Genomic DNA, 16,660 nt, shown 5'->3' with positions numbered 1-16,660 from the left:
TGTTTGTTTGTTTTTTCTTTGTAATAGGGACTGCAGCACAAGAGTCACACTGCTACAAAATATTAGGTATTCAATAGTGTTGCTACTACAATATCAGCCTTGACATCTCTCATGGAACTATTGTAGTGTCATGAACAAACCGAGATGAAATGTACTTTAAAAATGAATTGATTTCCATGAGCAAATTTACACTGGTTTATCTTGTCATTTCTCCTCAATGAATAGCTCATGCTGTCATTCAGAATTTGACATTACATCTCTGGATAAAAACTTCATTATTCAACTGCAAAAACTGCGGGTCACTCTTGCCTAATATTCTCCCGATGTTTTGCTAGTGCACACTATGAAAAATTAGACAAAGCATTTGTATCTACCGCTTGCAAGTTTTCTCATTTGTGTATCAAAGATTATTTAGGTTCTTCAGTGCCTTTGAGTTTACACATTGAACTTAAAAAAGTTACTCCACCAGAAGACAGAGAGCGGATGCATAGTGTTAGATACAAAGCTTTCTACACTTCAAAGACACTGTATTGCTCAGTTTTCAGGAACAGAAGGTTGGACGATTATCACATGACATGTAGTTCCTTCCCTGAATATGTAGTTTTGTACACAAGTAAATTATAAGTTCTCTCTGCCATTTACTTTTATGATTGTGGTACGTTCAAAAGTTTTACTCATGCTACATGAATATAAAGTTAATGTTATTTAATGTCATATTTTGATATGTTTCTGCATTTTGCTTTTAAGCCAGAATTTTACTTGCTCGTGTATGTGTCTCAAAAGATTTAGAGTAAAGTATCCGTATTAAATAGATATTGTATAAACATCACTGTGTCATTGTCTTATTCAATGTGCATTGAACAGCAGTGTTACTGTGATGGACTGTTATGGTTAATGACTCTCATGGGAAGGGGGAAAAAAAACACCTTTACACCCATATCAAGGTCTTAACATGAGAATTTAAGACACACAGAATTTTGACAAAGGAGCCATGTTCACAAAAGATATAAAACAAGAGCAGAACATGGTATCCTTATGGATGGTGCCTGAAAACATGTCTTTATACAGTGCACTCCCGTTATAATGAACATGGTTATAACAAAATTCCGGTAACAAAAAAATACAAATCTAGGTCGCAAAATTATCAGCTCTATGTTCTTTTATTGTTTATTTGTTCAGTTATAACTTAATTTCTTTATAACAAAGAAAACTGGCGGTCCTGATCAGCATGAGGACTTCATTATAATGGGAGTCCACTGTATTACTTGCTTCCATACACCCTATGCCCAGAGTGTTGTTGGCTACTGACTTTTTCTCTGTTCCTGACCTTTCTGTTTTCATGCATAACATTTTTCTATTTTGTTTGGTCAGAGATCCTTCTTTGTATTTTCACTTTCATAGCAACTAAACCTCTGCTTCTCAACCAGTGAGCAACGATGTTGGCCAAAAATGAAATAAAAAAATATTCATATTCAATGGAACCTGACAACAACAACAACAAAAATTGTAGGAGCCAAAGTGGGCCTTGGTTAAAAAAGGTTGAGAAGCAATGATTTAAACCATTTACAGAGCTTTCATATTCTAAATTTATACCCCATGTACTCACTGGTGAACTGTAAAACCAGAACATTCATGGCATGAAACTTTTGCAATTAGAGTAGACAGCCCTTTTTGCGGCATGAAACTTTCAGGAGTTGCCGACCATGAAAACAGATACAAGTAGTAATACAGAGATTTTTGAAGTTTTGTATGCATTTTACTTGTGCAAATCTTTGGCTCCTTGGCAAAATTTGCAAAAGTTACATGACCTCGAAAATTTTTAGTTTTACAGTATGTTCCATGGAGGTTTCTTGATATTGATGTTGTACTGTGAGAGTCTCCAACTCTGACCTTGTGTTGTTGGTGTCCTGACAAGTCTGACACAGACGTGTGGAAAAAAAAATTGAGATCTTTCATATTGTGTGCTTAAATATGCATTTCAGTTTTAATGCAAAACCATACAACACTTACATATATCACATTGCAGACTGCACAGTAAGATGACTTTGTCATAGAAAATGCACAGAGCACACTGAAAAGGGCATAGACTCACATATTTTTAAATTTCTATCATACCATACATACATAGTTCTGGAGAGGATCAATACTCTTCCAGCATAATGACAAGGTGACTGATCCATCTATTTGCAAGTACGTGATAAATTTAATATTTAAAGAAAATTTTCAGCATGCCAAACACCATGATGTGTGAAGACCTATTCATGTTTGTATCACAAAGAAGTTAATGGACCAAAGTGAGAGGACATACACACACAGCAGGAATAAGCAAATGTTGCCATGCACCAAGTTCACACTAGACTTTCTTTGTTGTCTCTGCAAGAAAATGCTTTTCCTTTCTGGTGCACATTTTTGTGCTTCCATTCCATCTTTTGCAATTGACCTTTGACAATTTGACAATTTCACCATATCACATTCACATGCGAGGGCAATGTCATTTATGGGGACAGGGATCTTATATGCCTTATGGGGTCAAGGGGCAACACAGAAACAGGTACACAATGTGCACAAGAGATGTAATTATTTGTGTTTAATCTTGCCTCAAAGTACTGTACAGCAGTCTGCTACAAGGACCAGATATTGCACAAGTGTACACTTGTTCATATTTACACACACAAAGCTCAGAAAACTAATATTCTCCATAGAGCATAAGGAATATTATTTACAGTATACACAATTGTTAAATGAAGATTCAGTGTAAGAAAACTAGTTTGTGCTCAACACTCTATCTCTTGTCTTAACTGCGGCAAATGCACAAGAGTCGTCCTTGATGAACTCCTAGTGTAGAGGAGTAATACGTAAAGCAATGACTTCAGACTAGAATTGCTGGAATTATTTAGCACTCTGGGTCCTCATAGTGTAAACTTGAAATATTCTGCAGTACAAAGGAAAAATAATGATCCTGTGAAGTTTCCACTTTAACAGTATTAGTTTGTCTTCAAATGCAGTAACTTTGCTTTGAATTTTAATCACAATCCCAAGAGTCACGTGTAAACACATGGAGACTGATGTCTAAAGAATCATCACACAAAGAATTTTAAAATTTATAGATGAAAGAAAGATACACTGATCTGCATCTGATTTCAACAAACAAAAGCAGAAAAATAGTCGTTTTTGCCTGAAGCACTTAAAGGGAACGCAAACCCAAAGAGCAATGTGGATTGAGTGAAAGCAGCAACATTAGTAGAACACATCAGTGAAAGTTTGAGGAAAATCGGACAATCGATGCAAAAGTTACAAAGTTTTAAAGTTTTGGTGTTGGAACCGCTGGGTGAGGAGACTACTAGAGGTTATGACGTACGAGTGGACAACAATACAAAGAAAATATAAAGAAAATTCAACAAAAATTCACTTTTCTAGCATTATGAAAGAGCACTTTACTTACCGCTTTCAGAAAGCAGGGGTAATAATTGCTACCTTTAACATATGTCAGTATCAAGTTGATGGAACTTGTAATTTTTATGAAAAAGGAATTTTTGTGGAATTTTCTTTATATTTTCTTTATTTTGTTGTCCACTCATATGTCATAGCCTCTGGTAGTCTCCTCATCCAGCAGTTCCAACAACAAAACTTTAAAAATGCGTAATTTTTGCATTGATTGTCCGATTTTCTTCAAACCTTCATGGATGTGTTCTACTAATGTTGCTGCTTTCACTCAATCCACATTACTCTTTGGGTTTGCGTTCCCTTTAAATAGGTCATCTGCAATTCCGATGATCTAGAGCAATGCTAGTCATTATAAGTACTGGGTTGAAGGCACTGTTAACATCAAATATCTTCAAAAGTATTTCTAGGTCTTTAGTTGCTTTTGAAATATTCCACTCAATCACAAAATACCATTCTTATATCTTAAAAAATACCTTTCAAACCTAATACATCCAGACTTGTCACATTTATGACTTTCCTGTGATTTTTTTTTGCATGACTCTGCATATTTTTTTTTTTTTTTTGCAACGAGACACAATATTGTGACTGTGTTTGATAGTAATTTGGAAGCACTTAACTCTGATTCCTTTGTTCATGTAAGTGTGGCTAGTTTTTAGACCTCGAAGACATTTATGAACAACTGCCTTTATAGTAGTGAAGGGTGCATTCTTATGAAAGTGATATATGTTAGTCCCTTTATTGTATGTGCATAGCATCTTCTATCGTATGTACTACACTAGACAGAAAAATCCATCTGTCCGGAGGAGTCTTTTATCTTTTTTGACTTCATCAGCTCTCCTAGGAGGGGATTCTGTGAAGCCAGACGCAGTCTCTGCGGAACATATCCCAGACGATAAAACAAAAACCAATCTTTTGGTCAAGTACTACACTTGACGTGAGAACAGCATTACCACAAATTTACTGTGAAGTGTACAGTTACAAGACAGTAGGCCACACTCCCGATGTTGATTTTTTTTTTTTTTGCATAAATACTTGGCAACCCTATGTAAACCATATAAGGCGGTCATCCCGTATGTGTCCCACTTGTAGTCCTGACTTCAGAGGTCGGACTGTGGCATTAAACGAATACGTGTGGACGGCATCAATCTGTGGAACACCAGCACAAAGCCCCTGTCTGACGAAGTCTGGGAGAGCAAGCTGGCTGAGGTTGCTGGTGAAGTAACCAGATACAGCGAAGAATTCCTGGACGCAAGAAGTAACAAAGTAAATGCATGGTTTCTTCCAAAAGTGGAAATAATTTTTACCACAGCTGCAAACCAGCATAGCAACTGAAAGTTCCTGAAACATCTGTGAGACGTGTGTTCTACATGGACCATTATCACTGTTGACTAAAATCTTCACTGTAACATGTTATGGGAGGTTGATAGAAACATTTTAACATTTACTCATCACAAATTGATGCAGGGACATGTGACATACCGTTCACATGAGGGAAGTTTTTATGATTTAACCACGAAAAGATTTGTCTTTAATCAGCAGCAGGATTCCAAATATTTCAGTGTACATCAGATTATGTTTATGTAAACAACTCAATTACCCAAAATTCCAACGGACTCTGAAAACGTTGCTATAAATCTTCCATAATCATTAACTTCTGTAACAGAAGGAGACACTTTTCACACTGGGCTTACTTTTTCAGCATTGTAGACTTCCACCAGACTTGTGTAAACAGGCCAGTTTGGATCCTTCTCAAATTTGGTCTGGTTTACCGCATCAGAACTGAACTGGATAATGCCCCATCTAGAGTTCACACAAACCAGGAGAAACATGATGCTTACTAGAAATGATAATGAAAATGATATATATCTAAATTCTGATCACTATCTCATCTGTATTCCAATGCACTTAAGGAAAATTCCTACTGCAGTTGCGGACAGCTGTAAACAATATACAGGAAGCAGGAGTCTTTAATTCAGTCAGTTAACATATCATGAATTTTCATATTTTAGACATACATGTAGGATATTATATAGCATCTACTTCCATTCTATGCAGATAAGAATGTCAGACATCTTATAACAAAACTTGTGCATTCATCCAAGGCAATAAGTTATTGCAAATTGTAACAATCTGGGATACTGCACTATAATGATGGCGGACTGGAGAGACAAAACAGCTGGATGTTTTACACTTCGTGACTTCTCAAAATGACCTCGAGTAGCCAAAATCATATCAACAGTGGCAAAGATAATGATCAATTTCAAAATGATAATATAAATAAATGAAAATACAAGAGATCATACAATTAAGACATACAGAAAAAAAAAAAATAAACAGACATTTGTTGCTGCAAGAACACACAGAAAGAATTCAATACCAGGTATTGAACACATTATACTCATAGAACAGGCAGCTCTTGGGGATAGAATGGTGCCAGCTGCATGTAAGATCAGTACTTGGGCATGATATCAAATTCCTAATATCTCACATTTCAGTGGGGGTTCCCCTTTTCATTCCAGCTTCCCCTAGCCCGAGCATTACTTACATGTTTCTCTGCAGTGTCTTTTGTTAATCATATCAGTAAGATGGAAACATACAAGATATGCTCAGTCTAGTGAAAAGGTGAATTTCAATGTCTTTTGTTAATCATATTAGTACTTCAGCTTTGATTGACAGATGATGTCATTGACAGAATCTTGGTTTGGAAGGTTTTTTGTGGACGTGTCCAAAAGTAAACTGAAGAAAAATACCATGAATTGAATTTGACAAGTACCAGTAGTCGAAAAATCATTCTGAAAAACATGACTCATATTTAGATTTTCATTTGGCCACATCAGTAGTGTTGAGGGTATCATGGATCCACACAAGTCAGCATGGATTTGCATGATCGTAGTCCCTTTGTTAAAAGACTTTAATATTGGGCATTACATAAACAAGGTTCGGTACCTACCTCTCAGGAAGATGCATATTTATAGCATGCTGTGGAGACCATACCCAGTTATCCTCTGGTAATCCTGGGACCTTACAAAGGGAATAGAAAATGAGAAAGATGTGGACATTTTTTTCAGGCAGCATTTTCATCAACTATATACTTTGTATGCTTCATGATTAACCTAAGTTTGCTATGCTTTCTCTGCTGATCGGTAAATCTGCTGACATATTTTTGTATGGCGTTGCTTTTGTACTGTTTTGTTTTGTTTGTTGTAGCATATTTTCTACATTCAGCATATATCCTAACACTGATTGGCAGTGAATAGAGATGGATCATCATCCCTCGTGTCACATAAGTGCCTTTACTTAAGCTCTAACATTTCATTTTTTCACATGTGAATTTGAGCATTTGTGTCAAAGTCAACTCTTGCTGGCCTTTTTTAATGTGATATAAAATTAAATACATACAGATCTTTATCTACAATGCAGTGATATCATAGTGATACTGTCAACAACAACAAAAATCCCATCACAAGATAATAATATAGTGATGATACAAGGTCTTCTTTATCCAAGGTAGCCTTTTCAGTGTTGCCGCTGACCTGAAACGTATTTTCCTGTGCGTTTTCCAGTTTAAAAATGCATGACTTTTAACATGAAATAGTGATTAGCAAACAGCATTCTTCCTCCTATGTATTTCTGTAACTACCAAGCAGTGTCATGAAACAAGGTCAAACAATTTTTTTAACCTTGGCACTGACAAATCCAATGTCATTGCAAAACTTTACAACAAAGTATCCTTACTATATACCATATGGTGTAAAGTCACAAAAACCAGCCTCTCCTTACCTTTTCATAGTGTCCATTGACATTTTCAACATGCCATTCAACCCTGAGGAACAACAACACACAAAAACAAAAAACATAGAGATCTAGCAGAAAGTAGATACTTAAAACACAAATTTATCATCATTATTCTAAACCATGAAGAAAAGAAAAATACTGAATGTATATTATTCACTGTCACTTCATTTACATCATGGAATAAGATAATCAACTAGTTGGCATGTGAAACACCTTGTGTGACAAGCTAATACCCTTGTACCATTTTTGCCTTCAATTTCCTTCTGAAAATGAGCTGAAGCATCTCTCACCTACTGAAGTTGATTCTCCAGTGGTCACCATGCTTGGGAGGGGCCTTGGCTACAGTGTCATTGGTCACCAGACTCTTTAGAGGCATTGCCAGCTCCACAGTCCAATACTTATCTGATGAGAGCAAGGAATCACAAGTACAAGTGTATTTGGTCAGTGGTGGATCCGGGGGGGCGCATCGGGCGTGCGCTCCGTCTTTATTTGTGGTTAAAACAAAAGAAATAAAAAGAAAAAAATGAGATGAAACCCGGAAGTAGCATCAGAAATATTGTTTGCACCCCCCCCCCCCCCCCCCCCCCCCCCCCCCCCCCCCTTTATGGAATTCCTGGTTCCGCCCCTGCTGGTCACATGTATCTGTCCATCTCATGATGAAACAAGTACATTTCTAACATGAAGTATAACACACTCCTATTTCATCTCAAATTTCATTACCAACTGTAAGGTGGACATCTTTTTTCTTTTACAACCATAGTTTGTGGATGTTGGACAGCTCTGTAATATGTTGTAAATACATTTAAAGATGCATAAAGCCTGATTTCTTAGATAATTACTTGTCTTATAAGTGATTGAGACTTTTTCATAATTTGTCAAATTATATCTAAGTTTTCCCTTTCATCAATATCCTCCATAGAATGAGACATGGAAAAAAAGATAAATATGGATAGACGTACAGAAAAAGAAACATTCTTGTTATTCAATAACTTTATCATGAGCAAGTGTCGCACAGCTACAGGCAATGGAACTACAAGAAACTACAAAACTGGACTAAAAGTAATGCTGACAAGACAGTAATGGTTACTAATAATGGAAAATATATTGGGAAGGGATCAGAAAGTCAAGTCTTAGCCCTATGCAAGCTTCTTTGGACAACATTGATACTAACTCCAATGTCCTATCTCTTTTGCCACGTGACCTTCAAAAACAATAAGCTCAATGCAATGTGAAATTTAAACAACCAAGAGGCAGCCCACAATCTAATCAAACCAGTTGTTAACGATGAGTACTTGGATGTACATGGCATAATTAAACTAACCTTTCACAAGAGGGTTGTTGATAGGACCTTCAACAAAGATGGCGCTCTTCAGATTGGTCAGCTCAAAGCTGCTGTTGGCAAAACCACCATTGAGATAAGGCTGGCACACAGGGGAAAAATGAGAGAAATCAAAATAATAATCATTCTCAACTTGCATGTACAGAGGGTGCACTGAATAACCGTGTCATGGTAAAATCTTTCAGGTTTACTTGATTGCAAAAGATGATGAAAATAATGGACAGTGCTGATGTTATTGTCTTTCAGAGAAATTCACTGCAAATAAGGTGTCACTAAAATTCTTTATGAAAGGAAAAAATACGCAAATAATGTTACATATATAATCTTTATGTCATGTAGTATGATTTTCTGTTTGTATTCTATGTCCGCTTGTATTCTTCGTTGAATTGCAAAATCAACAATAATAATAATTATAATAATACCAGCAAAGTTCAAAATTGTTTACAAATTTCAAACAAAAAAATCATACATATAATGAATACATAAATATCAAATTACTGTAGTTCATGACAGCAGCTGCAAGTTTACTTTTATGGTATCCAGTATAAAGTAACCTCCAGTCCTTCCTAAAAGCATCATAACATGTAAGACGAAACCAATAATAATAACAGCACAACTCCAGATAAAAAATCCCCACAAATTTTTACTTCACGATCTTAATTGATTTTGGTTTCTTCATTTGTAATCAAGATAAGAAAGAATAACTGGTATGGTATCCCTACTCCGTTAGATTCTTTACCTTATTTAGGATGAGATCCCAAGTGGTGTTGATGGCATTGATTTCAAATTCTTTATACCTGTTAAAGAGAGTATTTATTTTTGAAACATACCATACATTATGTCCTTTGATCATTACTACATATTGGTTCACTATTTAAGCTACAGAGCAGACCTATCATACTAAATCCAGAAAACAATCTTCCATACAAAAGAAAACAGTCTGATGAACAGTAATTTGATCATAATCGTGAATTCTCAATTTCAAACACATTTTGCCCAAATTATTTGACAGTAAACAATTGTATCATACCATTTTAACTTCAAAAGTTTTGTGGCACTTCACTAAATACTTCGTTAAAATTGGCCCTAACACCTAAAATCTGTTTGTACCAAAACTAATTTTTGAATTGCCCTCAAGTATTACACCCAATACTACACTAGGTCAAAACTGCATGCCTGGCATCTTCAGTTACTGCATGACAAAATGTAAAAAATATAGCCATCATTGTGTGTCCCCAACATTAACCTGATTTTCCCAACAGTGACAAACTCTTGCTCAAACTTAAAAATGAATCTAAAATAAATATATGGAGTGAGTGGATGCAGAAAAATTAGTCCAACACATCAGTGAACTTTGAGGAAAATCACACCAACCATTCAAAAGTTATTGATTGTCAGATTTTTGGAGGTGCAATTGCTGAATAAGAAAACTACAACAGTTTTTGATGTCACAGTAGGGCGATATAAAGAAAATATTTATGATATACCGTATCTCATTTCCATTGTAGACACTTCAAATTCACACTAAAAACAAACAAACAAACAAAAACATTCAGACAAACTTACTCTCAAATGTTACATCCTCCTGTCATCATTCACCAAATGTTGACGTGTATGGCACTGTCATTACGATGACATTTGTTAGCTATGGCTACTTGTAGTCAGTTTCACACTCTTCAATGTAATTGCAAAAGATGGGTAAAGGTCTGATGTACATTAGATGATCCTGCACAATTTTTAGAGCTCATTGAAAATGTCACTGATTTTATACAAAAATTTCTTTAAAATGCTCACCAGTGTGTGCTCCCATCGGGGTCTGTAAATACCTGAAATGAAATTGTATTTGAATTTGAAATGAACAGAATGTGTTAAAACAGAGTTAACAACACAGATCTAAAAATGATCAAGCAGCAGCATGGAGGGATACAATACAAGCAATCTAGAATCAAAACAGCTTGAACCAATTTTGACCAGAAAATAACTTATCCCTTGTTTAGAAAGCAACAATAGACAGATTGGAAGACAAACTATCTTAAATAGATTGTGGATTTATTTTTGGTATGGTCAAAACAAATATTGCCCCACTGTATGTGTTAATTCAAAGCAATGAATTTGCATATCCCACCTTATTTACACATACGTTGGAAATTGAGAATCCACTGAATTACATTGTTACTTCCTGACTATTCTGATGCTATATCTTACAAAATTACTAGAAAGAGAACAATTAAACATACCTCAAAGTCATTGTCCTTAAACACTGTAAGACAAAAACAAACAAAACTGATAACAGTATTATGTCAAACTTGAATATGAGAAAGCTACAGAGTAAAATGAATATCTTTAAAACATACTTTAAAGAACATTTGTTTTGTTTTATACATGTTCAAGACATTAAATAACTGGATAAATTGTACAATATAAATAAAACCTAAGCAGTTTTTACTCAGTTGAAATTCACATATTCAATGTATATTAGACATATACTTGATTTCAGTCTTAGGCAACTGCAAGTTTATGAAGTACACTGTACTACTATGATCTAATTGAACTTAATTGTATCGACTGCATTCTTGAGAGTCAAGCTTCCAACAGTTTTATTGACAAAAAATAAATTCATTAAAAAAGAAACAGAGAAAGTGTCCCCACTTTAAAGGTTTATGATGTACTGGTTGTCAATATTTTGTTAGTGAAAGTAAACTGCATTGCAGTTGAGTGTAGATAAAGCCTTGGAAATTAACTCAATTGAGGTACACATGTAAATGCAGTGACAGGGGCTTTGTCATGGCTTGTTTATGCTGAATCAAGGTGAATAAAAGTTCATTATCTTTAATGTCGATTCATGATCTATCTTTTCAGCCACCCCTTGTTTTCATTAAACGCAGCACTCATTTATAAACTCTTTTATAAAATGTAAATTAGATATCACCTCATATGTGAACATATTACATACGTGCATATGTACGAAGGGGTTCAGTATGACAGAGCATGTAAACTCTGCAAACATTTACTGCAAACATTTTTACGTCAATTTGTGGGCTGTCTGAATGATTTGCTACATTCTACATTGTAGATTATCCTGATATGACTGGATACTTATCCAGGAGATCAAAACAGAGCACTGAAATACTGTGCAATCCCTCAGTATTTCCAATGTCTTATGGATGATTATCTCAGTGCTTTGTTTGCCATGTCAAGACTGCTTCATGAAATGCTTTACAGTGCAGTTTTTATGATTTTGATGTAGGGTCTTGCTAAATCACCCACATTCCGTACACCCTCTGAGCTTGTTTGTATGAAAGGATGGTCAGAACTTGCATTCACATGAAGGCCTGTTCTCCGCTTATTTGTATCAATTTACAATCTCATTTAAACAGATCCTTTCAAAGATTTCACAGTGTCAAGGTTTCAGCTTGTAACAACAACTCAAGACCCACTCAATATGTCTTCATCACTGCTTCTGATTGGTCAACATATAAAAAGAACAACAGATTGCTCATAATTACCAAGCCAACAGTTTGTAACATCCCACTGAGTTTACTAAATTCATGGTGTGATATGATATGCTCATAAATGATGAATTCTATATCTTATCCATGAATCACATATTCTGGTCTACATGTCTTCTATCAAAATTAAGTGTGAGATGACGATAAACATTTATTCTGCCTTGGTGAACTTGAGTTCAATGTTGAGTACATCTAAATCCACATACAAGTTGCATTAGCTTACCAACAGAGTCATGCTTTGTCTGATTTGCAAAGACATCATTTTCCTGAAGATAAGCACCAATGTAGAGAAAGTCCATGTCCCAGCGCATCTTCACCCATGTGTCATATCTCGGCTTTGGGAAGTCCTCACCCTGGATATCTGGATTTATTGGAAAGTGAAAACAGATGAAAAATAAATCAGTGAACATGTTATCTTGGCACCAGCACATCTCAGACCTGTTACACTTTCCAATATCAACTGGCTGCTGAAGAAGTAAGCCCTTACATTCAAGAACCATATCTACCAGAGATCTACAGCCAAGAATATATGAGAGTTTCATGTTAATGCTGGCCAGACATATTATCTACATGGTAATGTTCTGTTGCCATAGACTCAATGGAATTTGTTTTTCAGCAGCCTCTGTCACGCAGGTGGTGCAAGGTCTAACCTAACCTTGAGTTGAAAATTCAATAGTGTGACACTCTTTTAATGAAAATGGAATTGCATCAAATTTACTTCTCCCTGCACATTTGATAATACAGGGACACATTTTATTTGTTTTGGTTTCCTCCTTCTTCTTCCGGCTGGAGTACAGTTCACCATCTGGGGGCACAGGTGTATTATCATACTGATTGTCTGACGAAACTTTCTGGTGTGTACTTGAGGCAGTACTTCACTGGGTTTTGCACCCTGCTCTTTGCGATAATTTGATAAAGCTGGGTCTTTTGTGCATGGCTTATGGGTTGTGACTCTCTTTCACACAATTAAGGGAAGTCAATTTTATTTACTATCTCAGACAGTATCTGAGGGACAGCGTGTTTTGCCTCTTAATGTTTTACATGCCGTTTTACATAACACACACCAGATTGTATGGTATATGCAGAAACCGGGAGAACACGACTGGCTAATACTGTTAAATATCGTATGGTTAGCTTTTGGCTGAGGATCATAAAGGGTTCTTCTGCTAAATATTCATTCAGGTTTTATACACTCCAAAGATTAATAAGTCAACAGGACACGACTTTTGTATCTAAGTGGATATCTTATATTGAGGAAATTTTAAACAATGCTGGTCTTGGTGTTGTATGGTTAAGAAAAGGGGAAGGATTTAGTAATAACTGGATATTGAGCACCTTGAAGCTGAGATTAAAGGACAAGTTCACCTTCATAAACATAAGGATTGAGAAAATGCAACAATATTAGTAGAACACATCAGTGAAAGTTTGAGGAAAATTGGACAATCGATGCAAAAGTTATGAATTTTTTTAATTTTTGTGTTGGAACCGCTGGATGAGGAGACTACTACAGCTTGTGAGTCATATGCGTACAACAGTATAAAGAAAATATAAAAGAAAATTTAACATATTTTCACTTTTTTCGCATAATAAAAGAGCAATTGACTTGCCTCTTTCTAAAGGCAGGGGGAATAATATTACCCATAACATTTATCGGTAACGAGTCAGGGGAATGTGTACTTTTTTCAAAAGATGGAATTTTGTGAAATTCTCTTTATATTTTCCTTATATTGTTGTACGCATGTGACATCTAAGTTATTCATACACTGCAGTAGTCTTCTCATTCAGCGGGTACTGCAAAAAAACTTCAAAAATTCATAACTTTTGAACGGATTGTCTGATTTTCCTCAAACTTTCAATGATGTGTTCTACTAATATTGCTACATTCTCTCAATCCTTATGTTTATGAAGGTGAACTTGTCCTTTAAGTGATATGTCTAAACAGGATTTGATGGCAAATGTTTGGTCAAACAGAGTATGTTTAAATTATAGGATTTTTAAGACGAATAGTCTCTTTGAAAGGTATTTAGTCCAGTTGAGTAAGAGGGATAGAATTTCATTGAGCCGTTTTAGATGTAGGTCAAATCAGTTGCCAGGTAATAATAGAAGATTTGTACAGTCATTTGATGAAAGGGATGTTCAGTGCCCTTGTTGTGATAGGCATGAAACGGGTGATGAATTTCACTATGTTTTCGTATGCCCCTTCTTTGAAAAGGAAAGGCAGTTATATTTAAGCAATCATTATTTGGTTAAACGTCCTTGCTCATTACACATGTCCAGATTATTTTCATGCTCGCATTTAGGACAGCTTAAAAGATTAGTGTTATTTGTGAGGCTGATCATGTCATATTTTGCAAATTTGCAGAAGCCTGAACAAGTTGAGTGTACTGTAGTCAAGAAAGAAAATATTGTAACTCGTAGTGGTAGAAAAATTAAGCATCCAGTGATACACGATCTCTAGTACATATTTTGTAGTTGTATGTCACGATTGTTTGGTCGTATGGTTCATACGATTAGTTAACCTTGCTTGCCAATTTGTATATATCACTGTATATATGTTTAGTAGGTATAGACTATTTTATATACATCATTGTAATATATCACAAACATGATTGTTATAACCATATTTTGTATTTATGTGTTGTACTCTCATACCCCCGAATGGGGTCGGAAGAGTCGAATAAAATCTAAAAAATCTAAATCTACACACCACTGCTCAGCAAGACACACTGCCACAGTCACTGCTTGGGCCTCAAACCCGAGCTCACTCCCACCATCTCATCTGATTGCAAGGCATAAAGTTTACATGACAATGACTGCATGTAGAGCACATACCCACGAATCTGTCAGTCGGGGCCACGTTGGTCCAGGCGGGTTCATTAAGTTTGCCGTCCACGGTAATTTGTTCTCCATTTTGAAGTATGTAAACCACGTATTTCTTGGGCATGGGAAGATCATCGCATGCTACCTGCCTGCAAGTCCCAAGACGAGTGATGAAGGTTACCACAATCGTGAAAATTATTAGGAACCTCATGCCGCCGCTACTAGCCACTTGCTTGCGCTTCCGTCACAGCTAGCTTCGCTTCGCGAGTTTACACTTACTCTAGTATTGTGCGTACTCGATGGAAAGTAGTATCAGGTGACTTGATAAGTCACATGACCTCAAGGCGTCAAGATGCTAGTCACGTGACTCATTGCCGCTGGCTTCACTTCATTTTGATAGGAAATATACTGTATTTCCAATTTATTTTCGATCTATTTTCTGATTTTTTTTTCAGTGGTATATTCTCCCCTTCTAGGCTTAAAGTACATGTATAGACGTTTGCTTTATCTTAACACACACACGCACAAGTGTGTGTTTATGGGTGAGGTTTTTGTGTGTACAGGCCCATGATCTTTATTTTTATCATCTTATCTTATTTTTTTGCTTGGCCCTTTAGGGCCTACAATTTTACTAGTCGGCTATGATTTGGTCGTCCTCTGTAATGAAAAAAAGATCCTTTTCTCTTTTGTTGGGGGAAGGGGACGAAAGGTAGGGCCTACCATGTTTTATTTGGCTTTATTATTGTAGATGACCATGTTACAGCATGGTGATCATTTCTGGTAGGAGTTAATGAGCTGTGCAATACTTCAGTATTTCGAACTAATATCACTAAAAAATAATTAGTCAACAGTCAAAGAATAGAAAACAAGATACTCAGTGTTATCTTTGTCGCATGTAGCTATGCAGCGACAAGCTTTTTTTTTTTTACCGCTGTCACTCAAGGATCACCTTTAATATCAGCATCTATAATGATGCGTATCAAAATATCCTCCCCGACATTTTAAATCCTCCCCTTGTTCGAAATGAATGTACATTCATCGAGCTCAAAGATAATATCAATACCAGGGGCATGAGTGGAAAAAGCACTTCCAACCTGATAATATTCACAGGCCGGTATCACATCCCTCCCCCAAGGCAGGTACAGGGCTGATGAGTTTAGCGCTGATGACACGCACAGACCATGGAGGCCTTTTGTATGATGATATGAATTCACCGCTGGAGAGAAGAGAAGCTAGACCTCAGCTGAGGCGGACAGCGTATCATGAATTCATTATCGATTCATTATGAATTCATTAAGATTGCATTATGAATGCATCGTACACGGCTACAGGGCATAGGCAATCGCAATGGGATGTACAGACCATGCAGACTGATCATATTTTTGTCCAAGTGTATAGCTTCCAGTGCACAGGATAGGGAAACACGGCGACACTTGGACACTGCGAACCTTTTCGGGAAGAAAATTGTCTATGGATGTATACAACAGACTTCAGACTAATTTCCTTTCCACAGGGCATCCCAGTCGCTAAAATAATGATTGAAGAAGAGATGGCATAGTTTTCACACACACATAATTGGTTGAGATGGGATTCAGTTTTTAACTTTTTGCGAGATGATTAGAAACCACTTATAAAATACCACAAAGAGAATATTAATTCTAAAAGGAATCAAAAATTGATTTGACGAAAATCCGTTTTAAAATGACTGAGATACACACACAAAAAAAAGGTCGTCCTAATAAAAGTTTGGTGC

The 16,660-nt window shown here is 36.1% G+C and overlaps 1 protein-coding gene across 1 annotated transcript; it reads right to left on the bottom strand.

The window, feature by feature from the left end:
• Window positions 1-3,721: 3,721 nt before the first annotated feature.
• On the bottom strand, window positions 3,722-15,118 carry LOC139714404 (uncharacterized). Its single transcript, XM_071626116.1, has 11 exons — window positions 14,920-15,118; window positions 12,311-12,448; window positions 10,816-10,838; window positions 10,373-10,404; window positions 9,318-9,375; window positions 8,561-8,660; window positions 7,530-7,641; window positions 7,225-7,267; window positions 6,395-6,465; window positions 5,136-5,244; window positions 3,722-4,686 (listed from the first exon to the last, which is right to left on the bottom strand). The coding sequence occupies exons 1-11, from the start codon at window positions 15,116-15,118 to the stop codon at window positions 4,486-4,488; spliced, it is 1,086 nt and encodes a 361-aa protein (XP_071482217.1). The 3' UTR covers window positions 3,722-4,485.
• Window positions 15,119-16,660: the final 1,542 nt, after the last annotated feature.

Source organism: Diadema antillarum, unplaced genomic scaffold (genome assembly GCF_040938485.1).
Source record: "Diadema antillarum isolate AM-2024a unplaced genomic scaffold, OU_Dant_1.0 scf00000045, whole genome shotgun sequence".
Taxonomy (NCBI): domain Eukaryota; kingdom Metazoa; phylum Echinodermata; class Echinoidea; order Diadematoida; family Diadematidae; genus Diadema; species Diadema antillarum.
This window is presented reverse-complemented; position numbering and strand designations above follow the sequence as displayed.

Excerpts from the sequence above, each read along its gene's own strand:
- LOC139714404 (XM_071626116.1), bottom strand. The coding sequence starts at position 15,118 with ATGAGGTTCCTAATAATTTTCACGATTGTGGTAACCTTCATCACTCGT. Across the intron at positions 10,839-12,310 it reads GACAAAGCATGACTCTGTTG|TGTTTAAGGACAATGACTTT; the intron begins GTAAGCTAATGC and ends TTTGTCTTACAG. Across the intron at positions 7,268-7,529 it reads TGGAGAATCAACTTCAGTAG|GGTTGAATGGCATGTTGAAA; the intron begins GTGAGAGATGCT and ends GTTGTTCCTCAG.